Source organism: Erigeron canadensis, chromosome 8, assembly GCF_010389155.1.
Source record: "Erigeron canadensis isolate Cc75 chromosome 8, C_canadensis_v1, whole genome shotgun sequence".
NCBI classification, from domain to species: Eukaryota; Viridiplantae; Streptophyta; class Magnoliopsida; order Asterales; family Asteraceae; genus Erigeron; species Erigeron canadensis.
In genome coordinates, this window is record NC_057768.1 from 44613025 (window position 1) to 44625995 (window position 12971).

General features: G+C 33.1%; 2 protein-coding genes across 2 annotated transcripts; one reads left to right on the top strand and one right to left on the bottom strand.

The window, feature by feature from the left end:
• On the top strand, nt 1–3237 carry LOC122609705 (phytosulfokine receptor 1). Its single transcript, XM_043782652.1, has one exon. It carries the CDS (start codon nt 24–26, stop codon nt 3069–3071), a length of 3048 nt encoding a protein of 1015 aa, XP_043638587.1. The 5' UTR covers nt 1–23; the 3' UTR covers nt 3072–3237.
• A 3897-nt stretch (nt 3238–7134) lies between these two features.
• Nucleotides 7135–9482, bottom strand: LOC122579202 (NADPH-dependent aldo-keto reductase, chloroplastic-like). The gene is made up of 3 exons (XM_043751317.1): nt 8787–9482; nt 7669–7923; nt 7135–7526 (listed from the first exon to the last, which is right to left on the bottom strand). Exons 1-3 carry the CDS (start codon nt 9351–9353, stop codon nt 7260–7262), a joined length of 1089 nt encoding a protein of 362 aa, XP_043607252.1. The 5' UTR covers nt 9354–9482; the 3' UTR covers nt 7135–7259.
• Nucleotides 9483–12971: the final 3489 nt, after the last annotated feature.

Genomic DNA, 12971 nt, shown 5'->3' on the forward strand with positions numbered 1-12971 from the left:
TATATATTACACATTAAAATAAAATGGTTTTTCAGTTGGAGATATGGCTAAGTTTGATAGTTATTGTGGTTTCTATACAAAATCAGGTTCTTGTGATTTCACAAAACCTGACATGCAATTCCAATGACTTGAAAGGATTACAAGGTTTTATTAATGTAATGGAAGCACCAATTGAAGGATGGTTTGGTTCTACAAATTTATCTGATTGCTGTAAATGGGCTGGTGTTACTTGTAATTCATCTTCAGGCAGGATTGTGAAATTACAGCTGTCAAATAAAAGATTAACTGGTAATTTATCTGATTCTTTTTCTTTTTTAGATCAGTTAAAAAGCCTTAATCTTTCACATAATTTTCTTAGAGGCCCTCTTCCTTTTTCACTTTTCCACCTTGGTAATTTGGAAGTAATTGATTTGAGTAGTAATAAGTTTAATGGGGTTTTACCAGTTAGTATAAATCTGCCTAAGCTTCAAGTTTTGGATGTTTCTGATAATGCCTTGAATGGTGCACTTCCATCTGGTTTATGCATTAACTCAACCCAAATTCGTATTCTTAAATTTGCTGTTAATTACTTCACTGGGACTATTCCACCTGAATTTGGTAACTGTAGTTTTCTTGAACATTTGTGTTTGGCTTCTAATTTTCATTATGGAGAAATTCCAGAATTCTTGTTTGGGTTACCAAGTTTGAGAGAATTGGCTCTCCAGGATAATACCTTTACTACTCTTCCGGGAATTAGTATCCCCTCTAGTCGTTTGGTTCGTTTGGATGTTTCGTCCAATAGAATTTCAGGAGAGATACCTGATTTCTTTGGTAGCTTTCCGTATTTAAATTATTTCATAGCTCATTCGAATAATCTTTCTGGTCGGATACCTCGATCGTTGTCTAACTCACCAACCATTTCTTCTGTTAATTTGAGAAATAACTCTTTAGATGGTTCGATAGATTTTAACTGTTTGACTATGGTTAATCTTAGCTCACTTGATCTCGGGACTAATAACTTTTCGGGTACAATACCTGCAAATCTTGCATCGTGTCAAAAGTTAAAGGCTTTAAATTTTGCAAGAAACAGACTCAGAGGTCAAATCCCGGAAAGTTTCAAGAACTTTCAGTCTCTTTCGTACCTTTCACTTTCTAACTGCAGCTTCAATAACCTCTCGTCATCTCTAGAAATCCTCCAGCACTGCCCTAATCTAACCGTTTTAGTTCTCACCATGAACTTTCACACCGAACAGTTGCCACCTAATGATCATTTACAGTTTAAAGCACTCAAAGCTCTTGTAATCGCCAATTGCAAGCTCACAGGTAGTATTCCTTCGTGGCTAAATGGGTTAACACAGTTGCAGCTGTTGGATTTGTCATGGAACCAGTTGACCGGATCCATTCCATCCTATTTGGGTGATTTCAAGAATTTATTTTATTTGGACTTGTCCAACAACTCATTGTCGGGAGAGATACCCAAGAGTCTAACACAGTTACAGAGTTTGATTTCAAGAGATATCTCATTAGAAGAACCATCACCGGATTTTGCATTCTTTAAGAAACTAAACATCAGTGGCAGAGGGATCGCGAAACAATACAATCAGATCATGAGCTTTCCACCATCAATTGATCTCAGTAGCAACCTCTTTACTGGTCCCATCTGGCCGGAGTTTGGCAACCTGAGAAAGTTGCATGTTTTGGATTTGAAACACAACAGTTTATCAGGTCTGATTCCCAGTTCTTTGTCGGGCATGAGAAGCATAGAGACTCTGGATTTGTCATATAATAGTTTAACAGGAACAATTCCTCCATCTTTGGTGGGTCTAAGTTTCTTGTCAAAGTTTAGTGTTGCATACAATAATCTGACGGGGGTTATTCCTTCTGGAGGTCAATTTACAACTTTTATGAACTCAAGTTTTGAGGGAAACCAAGGTTTATGTGGTGGTGGACATGTGATATCCACTTGTGAAAGCAAAATGTATCCCTGGTCAACAGTCAAGATATCCAAGAAAAATGTTGGGAAAATTGTCGGAATTGCGATTGGGATTTGTTTCGGAGTGTTATTGATTCTTGCTTTGGTGTTCATGGGGGTTATTCGTGCAACCACCCGACGAGTAGTTGATCCTGAACAAGAAGATGGTTTTGCTGATGAGAATATTAGCAAGAAGACTGATGAACTTGAGTCAAAATTGGTCCTTTTCCACAACAACAAAGAGCTATCAATCAAAGATCTTTTGAAGTCAACCAACAGTTTTGATCAAGCAAACATAATTGGGTGTGGTGGGTTTGGTCTAGTCTTCAAAGCCACACTTCCTGATAACCAAAAAGTTGCCATCAAACGGCTCTCTGGTGACTGCGGTCAAGTGGACCGGGAGTTTCAAGCCGAAGTCGAAACACTCTCACGAGCTCAGCATCCGAACCTAGTCCTCCTTCAAGGTTATTGCAAACACAAGAATGAAAGGCTGCTTATTTATTCATTCATGGAAAATGGGAGCCTAGACTATTGGCTACACGAGAAACCAGATGGACGGTCCAAACTTGACTGGACGACACGGTTACGTATAGCTCAAGGAGCCATCCGAGGTCTCGCTTACCTGCACCAATCTTGTGATCCCCATATACTTCATCGTGATATAAAATCAAGCAATATTCTTCTAGACGAGCATTTTGAAGCTCATTTAGCCGATTTTGGTCTTGCCAGACTTATTTTACCCTATGACACTCATGTGACAACTGATCTCGTCGGGACATTAGGTTACATTCCACCAGAATATGGTCTAGCTTCCGTTGCATCATACAAAGGAGACATTTACAGTTTTGGCGTCGTTCTTCTGGAGCTTTTGACAGGTAAGAGACCAATGGATATGTGCAAACCTAAAGGCAGTAGAGATTTGATCTCATGGGTAATGCAAATGAAGATCGAAAAAAGAGAGACTGAAGTTATCGATTCATTAATCTTTGACAAAGATCGTGCAAAAGAGATGTTGTTGGTTCTTGAAATCGCGTGTGTTTGTTTGAATGAGTCTCCTAAGTTAAGACCTTCGACTCACGAGCTACTTACTTGGCTCGATAAAATCGGTGTCGAGTCATAGTCATCCAATTTCTTGGTTCTTTCGTTGGTTGGTTGTAAATAGATGAATACATGGGAATACAATTGTTTTGAGCATAAGTTCAAAGATGTTAAGCTGATTTTGTTAGACTTTAGATTATATTGTTTTTTTTTAGTGATTAATAAGTAAATAATAGGGTATTGAACTATTGATTAATGTCCCTTTTATTAATTTGTTGGTTGATGAACAAAATAAAGTCAAACTTTTCACGAGGTGGCGGGTCAACGCTTCCAGCCTGGTTTGGCGGAAACCAACCAATTTTAAACTTTTCAATGAAAAGAGTCACATGCAAACTTTCAATTATCTACTACCATCCACACAACTAAATACATATAAATTATATTATATATACAATATTATCCGGATTGGAAAATGAACAGTAAAATACTAAAATTACTGTTTGGGCAATTAAGCCGTTGCTGCTATTGGGCCCTAATTAGAATTTTTCAATAAATTTTTACAATCTATATAAGTGGCTATATTACAATTGGGCTAACTTTGTATAATTAAAATTTAATTATATTTTTATTCTTTTAAATTTTATTCTTTTATAAATTAAATATTCAAATATTAAATACTTTATCAATAGGTCACCAACATTATATATGATATGACAAAGTTTTTAACATGGTAATGATATTATCTTTAGGTAGACTTATATTTACATATTTCGTAAAATTATTTTATCAACGGGTCACTAACAAATTGACATTATATTATCTATTTATTTATATTTGAAATGATAAAAAAAATTCGGACGTGATTATGGTACTATCTTTAGGTATACATATATTTACATATATCATATTGTAAACTTTTTTTTACATGATTGTTGTATTTCTTTTAAATATTATTTTTAAATATATCTATATAAACATTTAAACGTAGTTGTGGACGCAAACACGATAATTGAATCCCGTATTGTGAGCTTTTAAATCCACTAGTTTAGATGATACGAATACTAAATTGGTTATTTTAAGTTTTAATTTTGATGATAGCTTTTTCATGAAAAAACTGACATATGATCTATTCTTTAATAATAAGCTTTTGTTTAAGTTAAAGCCAACGGAATATATACATATTTAATAACCTTTTCATAACTTAGGGGGGTTTTTAGTTTCAACAAAAAGTCACATATAATCAATTTTTATGTTTAAATATATTTTTTGATTATCTGCGTTTATAAAGGCAATAGTTAGATAGTTTTTCCAAAATATACGAGATAGTGAAGTATAGGATTGTATCTACTAATGCTGAATATAGAGGTAGGCTATAGAATTAGTTTTTGGACAATCTCGTCACATCATTTTTTTCTTTCGTGACATTCATACGTTGTTGTTCTCTTAAACGTTGACACATAAGCTTCCACGTTGTATTCATTCATCATCTTTATAATGGTTAGATAGTTTTTCCAAAAGATACGAGATAGTGAAGTATAGGATTGTATCTACTAATGCTGAATATAGAGGTAGGCTATAGAATTAGTTTTTGGACAATCTCGTCACATCATCTTTTTCCTACGTGGCATTGTCCACATCATATTTTTCCTACGTGACATTCATGAGTTGTTGTTCTCTTAAACGTTGACACATAAGCTTCACGTTGTATTCATTCATCATCTTTATTATTATTATAATAACTAGCACGGTACCCGCGCTATGCGGCGGTGTTCGTGGCGATGACGGTATTCGTGGGGGACGACTGTTGATGGTAGAGGCGGCATCGAGTGATATAGATAATTGATGTAAAAGTAATTAATGTAAAAAGTTAATTGAGACACTTTAAAAAATTAAGGACTAATAATGTAATATATTATTAAGGGTATTTTAGACATTTTCCCTATGTAACTTTCAACATTACGAGAGGAAAGTACGAAACGGGCTTCGAACCTCCGACTTTAGTTTAATTATCATGGATAGTTACCAATTGAACTAAATTATATTATGTTAACTAATTCGAATCCCACAAGTAATAAACGAATGTGCATGTTTGCTTTTGAACTAATAGTATTCAAACGTATTTTATTGTTATTTTAGAGACAATTTATTATTTTCCATGATTTTTTGTTAAAGTATATATATGTTGTATTCATTTCCCATTATATATCAACTTTTTATTTATTGTCAAATAAATAATCGTTATCATTTTTTAATATCTTTGTCAACTAAAGACCCTAAAATTTGTGACGTAGACAACAACAACAAAAATAAATACAACATGCGGCGGGAAGCGGATGTGATAGCGACAGTAGCGACGGTATTGTCCGTAGTGGTGGTGGTGATGGTGGTGGGGCGACAGTGGGGGCGATGGTGGAGCGACGATGAAGATGAATGTAAAAGTAATTGATTTTGATGTTTAAAGGCGGTAGCGTAGTAATTTTAAAGGTTGAAATATCTACATTATAAATTATTTCATTAAAAGTATTATAGATATATTAGGTGGAGATGATTAAATTAGTGATTTTAGGAAGTGGTTAAGACAACGTAAGCTAAATCCCCTATTGTGAGCAAATGATCCACACCTTTTAAAAAAAAAGAAGAGTATTTTTTTATGCTTCAAAGGCTGAAAGTTTAAGAAAAAAAAGAAACAATATATAGCCAATGTGGTTGGTGGTTTATTGGTAAGGTTTTTGATCTTAGAAGGGTCCATCTGGGTTCGAGTCTCACTTCCCATATTTGTAAGAATGGATTAATAGAGAATCCTGATTTCAGACATAAGATTAATTTAGGAGTAGAAGTAGGATAGAATGCCGCTCAAAAAAAAAAAAAGATAGTATACATAATAAGGTGATATTATCTTAATATAAACGAATACAACAAGTTCATGTGCTTTGTTTGTGTGTAACAAGCGGTGAAATAACTAATTAGTTGTTTGTAATCTCTATATTATTATATATTCATCACATTGGGGAAAAAACGACATACCTCAATGTTTTTGTTTAAAACATATAATTTATTATGCGACTCTCTTGATATTGTGATGGAAAAACCATTAATGAATGTTGACGTCCTCATGATGAGTTTAACCAGATTTTTGCACATTAATCTATATAGATGAGTTTTTGCTCTTAAATCTACAATGACGTTTATTTTATAATATGTAATCAATCACTTCAACTTTTACAACTGTTTTTACTCTAAAACTTACAATAACTTTCAAGAAATAATATGAAATGAGATATAAACGTGCAATGCACGGGTCTAATCTAGTTATACATAAAGATGAATGTATATATGTAAAATTTGGGCCTGTCCAAAATGCAAACTCCAAACATCATACAGCAGAGACATTATCATATGAAAAGGCTTATAATGAAACCGGACATATAAAGATTTATATCTGCATCACATGTCAAAGTATCTACTTTTAATTCAAAATAATATAAGACTAAGGAAATGATCTAGAAAAAAAAAACTTTAGATGCTTTTAAAAATGAGTTTTAACTTGTTAAACAAAGCAATTCATTAATAAGTTGTATACTTACCCAAATTTTTAAAGAATGTGTTTTTGATATGAAAAGTATAAAATTTTATACACGTTAAATTCAAATTTAAGGGCTACATTTAACATTTTCTTAAAAAAAATTGTGCTAAAATTTAGCAACCCCAAATTAACCCCCTTACGATCATTAGTTAAAAAAAAAATAGGTTTTAAATACAATTTTTTATTAGGTTGTTATTAGTTACTGCAAACAGTAGACCATTTTGGACCTTTTAGTGTGAAGGTGTGACCATCACTACTTACTAACACTCTTATATGTGTATGAATACAACACTTTTGTTTGGTGGCACTAGCCACACTCAATTGTTATTCAGCATCTACCCATACTAGTTATACATTCTTGAAATTGTGTATAAAATTTATTGTGTACATTTATTTTGAGATACATAGACGACAGGAAGAATCATGTATGAAAGGGGTGGAATTTAAGTTTTTGTCTATTGAAATGGGTCTTTAGGTGATTCAAATGAGAATTTCTATACAAATACCTTTTTTTTCATCACACAAAACAGAAAAAAAAAAAAAAAAAAAAAAAACCCTTCCCTGGATACTTTGAACACATTCACGAATTCAACTTCCTGTAATCACACGAAAAAAAAAAAAGAAAAAGAAAAAAAGGAAACGCCATGTCATTTTTTTTGTTTAACATAACAAGTAGGATCAAGAGTTCTATTGATCAGCAGCAGCATCATCTTCGAGTTCATAAACGGCTTGAAGCGGACCACATCCAAGAACAGACCCTTCATTCTCTGAATAATTGCCATCCAAACCACTCTTTCCAAATAAACACATTTGTGGCTCTATCTCGTTTAAGCGCTTGTATTCATCATCCGACAAACTCCAGCTGAATATATCGATGTTCTTCCTAATTCTATCAGGATTCACACTACATGGTAGTACACTTGTCCCTCTTTGTAAACCCCACCTCAAGATAACCTGAATATATATAAATGCACAAAACCATTATATACTATATAGTTCATATTATCGATCTAGTCTAAGAATTTTGTGTGCCTTCTTATGGTATGAATTCATGCGATGGAACATGATCAAAGAAAGTAAAGATTTGAGAATTTACCTGTTCAGGGGTCTTTCTATGCCTATCTGCTATATCTGCAACTACTGATAACTTAAGCATTGGTGCGTGGACTGATCTTGACCTTCTAAACGACATATGAGGGGTTCCAGTTTCATACTCGCTTGAATCACTGTTTGTTGATGATGCAGAATTACTGGTTGGTACTCCTAGTGGTGTGTGAGCAGATACATGGATTGAGTTTGACTGACAAAACTTCACTAGCTCATCTTGTCTCCAAAAAGGATGCAACTCTACCTGAAAATGATTTCACCATATATATATAGTCACATATATCTTCACAAAATGATGATAACCGGCAACGTTGACAAGCCCAAATGCCTACCCAAAGACAATATGTGAAAGACAACGTGCAGATTGAGTCGGTCTGTTCATATAGTGTTCCGTCCCAAGAACAATTTATGTGACTAAATGTTCAAATAACATAGTGACATATACAAGCATCATATATGTATGTATAAACTGAAGAATCCGCCGATGCTTTTTAGACAAAAACAATATATACAAAAAGTCTTGGGACATTAGTGTGTGAGTTTGTTGTTTTAGAAACATTAGGTATATTAGAACATCAAGATCTAACCTGGACTTTGCTGAAAAAAGGTAAATCTAACCAAAAGTAGACCAGACCAAAACCAGGACATGGAAAAAAGTCTGTTTTCTAAGGGTATAGATGGTGTTGTCAAATCACTAGTCACTAACAAGGTGACCTTCTATATAACAAGTCTCAGGTTCAAATCTTCTTAGATAATCTCGGTGGTTGTCAGGACTGTGGTCAAAAACAGTCATGGGATAACCAGATCAGGCATCGTATATATGAGTAAAAAGACTCGTCATCCCCCAGTAATCCGAATAGGAAAAAACCTCATCCGTTTACTAGGACTGGTGTTGTTACAGGCTTGTCCCCTAAAAAAAAAGTCATTTATACATGTTTATTGTTTTAGGTTTCCTCTGAATAATAAATTTTGGCATCGCCCCTAGTAGATGGGTCAGTGGGTGTAGATATGTTCAAAGTTTTGGTTCGGTACAGTCCGGTTTGGGTTGCTGGTCAGAGATAAATATGTTAAGGTGTAACAAAAAAAAAAGAAAACAAAAAGTCAAACCTGATTAACAGCAGGTACAATCTTAGCAAACTTAAGCAGCTCTTTAATCTGCAGAACATCAAAATTACTCAAACCAATAGCCCGAACAAGACCCAACTCAACTAACCTTTCCATTGTTTTCCATGTTGTTTTCAACTTACTCATGAACTGTCTATTCTCACTACCCGAATTCGCAGGAGGGTCTGTTGCATCACCAAAACCCGAACTCTCTGGCCAATGCATTAAATAAAGATCCAGATATGACACTCCAAGATTCTTTAAAGAAACTCTAACAGAATTCTCAATCTTGTTTATAGAATTCATAGTACAATACAACTTTGAGGTCAAAAAGATATCTTCTCTTTTTAATGTTTTGTTAATAACTTGTGACAATGCTTCCCCTACTTCTGCTTCGTTACCGTATAGATGGGCACAATCTACGTGACGATACCCGACTGATATTGCTGTTTTTACTGCATCGACGCAGAACCCACCGCCACTTTGCCATGTTCCTAGACCGATGGCTGGAATTTTCGCGCCTGTGTTTAATGTAAAGTATGTTCCTGGTGACCCATGTTTCCCTTTCATGTCACAAATGATGGTGATCAAAATGTTACAAATGTGTACTTGATGAAATGTTTATAAGGTTTAAAGATATATCAAGAGTTTTACCCTTTTTTAATGAAATTTGATTGGGAAATATATATATAAAGAAACTGAAATGTGGCTCTTGAGAAAATGAAAGAGTTGAAAAATAATGACAAAAAAGTTGAATTAGGAAAGGGAATCGTCAACTAAATGCACCTGTATATTGGAACTATACGTATAAGATATAGGAATTGGGTCAATAAGAATGGGCAAGAAAAAGACATGATGGAAAACAAAACAGTTTGTTTTGTTTGTCAAGATATAAAATTATGTGATTAGTATGTATTATATTGCACCTCGTGGGAATAGAAAGGACAAAGTTTGACATGTATAATAATGTATTAGAGCGACTTTTTTTATTGGTTTAGCTGTTTAACTTAGTGATGAGATATAAACCCGAGGACTAAAAACCGCTTGACCAACTGAGCACCATTTGTCCGGTCTTCGGTCATACGATTTTTCAATGAATAATTATAAAATCATCACAAATATTTTTTTTCATACACCCACATGTTAATGTATAATTAGAGAAAGATACCCGCACGTTGCGACGATGATGGAGGTAATGGCGGGGTGGTGATTAATGGTGGTGGCGGTAGTGGCGGTGATGGGGTGATCTACCAGACGAGCTTTGTCTTTTACCTTACGGGTTCCGCCTTCGGATTTATATTTTCGCCGATAGTATATCAAATGACCTCTCTAATAAAAGAGCATGAAATTTTAATAATGCCCATATAATTTATATAATTTATCGATGAACGATTTTTTAGATAAAAGATTTTGAATGAATTAAAAGAATAAAATGATTCATGGAAGGAGAGAAAAAAGATGAGTGATTGAGATTTGAGAAGAGAGAAAGAGTATTATAGTTATTTTAGGTAAATATAAAATAGATAAAAGGAACATTTTGGATAAGTAAATGTTAAAACTTAAAATGTTAGACATGGCTATTTGCTTTATAATATACGAGAACGGTACCCGTGCGTTGCGGCGGCGATAGAGGTGATAGCGGGGCGGTGATGTAATGGCGGCGAAGGTGGTGGCGGTGATGAGGTGATCTACATGACGGGGTCTGTCTTTAGCCGTACGTGCTCCGCTATTCGATTTAAAAATTCGTCAAAAGTATTTCGAATGACTACTCTAATGAAAGAACATAAATTTTAAGAACACCCATATAATTTTTGTAATTTATCGATGTACAGATCTTGTAATAAAAGATTTTGAATGAATTAGAAGAATAAAATGATTTATGAAGGAGAGAGATAGAAAATGATTAGTTGAATTTTGAGCAGAGAACAAGGTTATTATAGTTATTTTATGTAAATATAGAATAGATAGGAGTGACATTTTAGAAAGTACTTAAAATCAATATTGAAAATTTAAGTTCAATGTTGAAAATCTATAGAAAATTTGCTTTATAATCTTAATATATACTATAAACATTTGAACTAATGACTTATTAACCAATCAAATATTTCGATTTCATCAAATTGACTCTCGCTTATTGATAATATTAATAATATAATACACCCTGTGTGTAGTATTGGACACGGATATAAAATCTGGTATAGATAGATAACGATTCAAAACAATGATTGTTATTATGTGACAAAAAATTGTAATGAAACTTCGTATCACTCATTTTCAATATTTTGGTCCAAACGTTGGTTCTGTCCTGTCAAAACCCGATAAATTCCAGACTAGTACCCAAAACATCAAGGGTTCTTTTGGGATTTTCAATTCTAGAATTTCTATATTTGAATTTAAATAGCTAATATTCTAATATATTTTTTTTCGAACTTGAAGCTTCTAATTTTTAATGCCACCAATATAAATGCTAACCATTACTTTATTTCAAATTTAAAGCTTCTAATTTTCAGATTTAATAAGTTGTTTTTTTTAGAACCGTAAGTATTAGGGTATGTTTGGTAAAACTTGATGATAGCTGATAGCTGGAAGCTAGTAGCTGATAGCTGGTAGCTGTAGTTAAAAGCTGGTAGTTGTAGTTGAAAGCTGGTAGTTGAAGCTTTTTATATATATTTTCATGTTTGGCAGAATAGCTGTAACTTTTACCAATATATATAAAATGACAAAAATAGACATCAAGTATAAAATACTTATAGTAATATTGTGCTGTTAATATTTTATATCATACTGATAAATTATATTACTCTCTGTATAATGATTTATACTTAAGAAAAAAAGCATGATTTTTAACATATACAATGATAGCATGTTTAAGCTTGAATCTTGTACGTGTTATGCACTCGACCCTACTTCCCATTTACATTCTTACAATCCTAATATATCTAACAATAAAATATAAAATAAAATATATATTAATAAATCTCGAAGGCCAGCTGATCACGGTCAAACATCATCCATATAACTTGGCTAATAAATATTGATGGATATATAAGTAATTTTGTAATTCAAAAGCTTTCAGCTTTGTTAAACGCTAAGGATAGTAGCGTTGAGAAAACTAGCTTTTTCATCAAATTTAAAAGTTTGAAGCTCCTTTAACCAAACGAGACTTTTTATTAATATGGAGTTTTTTCCTAAAAGCTTGAAGCCCTTAAAAGCTCCTTGCCAAACACACCCTTAGATATTAATAATTTGAACCACAACAGTGACATCTAATATAGGTAGTACATCGGAAATTGTAACTCACACAATCCTGCAAAACAGAAGTGATAACACGTATATCTACACTTAAAAAGTAAATGTCTGAAACTATAAGAAATCAAGATTTGATCCCATAGCTCCAAACCAACATTTCATCTGCCAATTTCCTTAAAGAAGGTCCATCTCCACTTGATCAAAGACAAGTGGTTAAGGTTTGGCTGATAACAACCTTAATGGTTGTCAATAATATATTGGAACATACATCAAAAAATAATATCATATGTATAAAACATAACAAAAGTAAACCGATTTTTGTGTATACTAAATACAACTCATAAACCTGTCAATTTATTTATTGTAACTTGTATACAAAATGATAACTTATAGAAACACTGGGTCTAAAAATTTAAATAAGATTAAGTTTTTATATTAGCTTATGATTAACATGTTGTTAATAGATAAAAAAAACCCAAATAACTCCCTTTCCGTGAATTTTGAGCCCCAATATCTCGACGGTGTATGAGGGAGGTTAAGTTGTAGGCAAACATTACCTCTACCTAAGTAGAGAGACTGCTTACATGTTCTACATGAATGATAGAAAATGCCCTCTAACTTTTGTATGGATGAGGATCGAACCGCTTATTCAACCACTGATTGTTTACCACTGATTCAACCGCTTAATGAATAATAATTTTTATAAAGATGAAATAACTAATAAATAAATGAGAGATGTAAAGATGTAAAACGTTGGCATTCTTTAGATAGACTTCGATTAAACTCATGGGAGCATTTATTTTAAAATAATACAAAAATAAATATATTTCATAAAAAAATTGTAGGTCCAAATTGTGCTACTAGAAACTATGCTTGGTAGATACATTGTATTATTGAAAACCAATAAGTGTATTTTTATTGACATGTGAAAAATTGTAA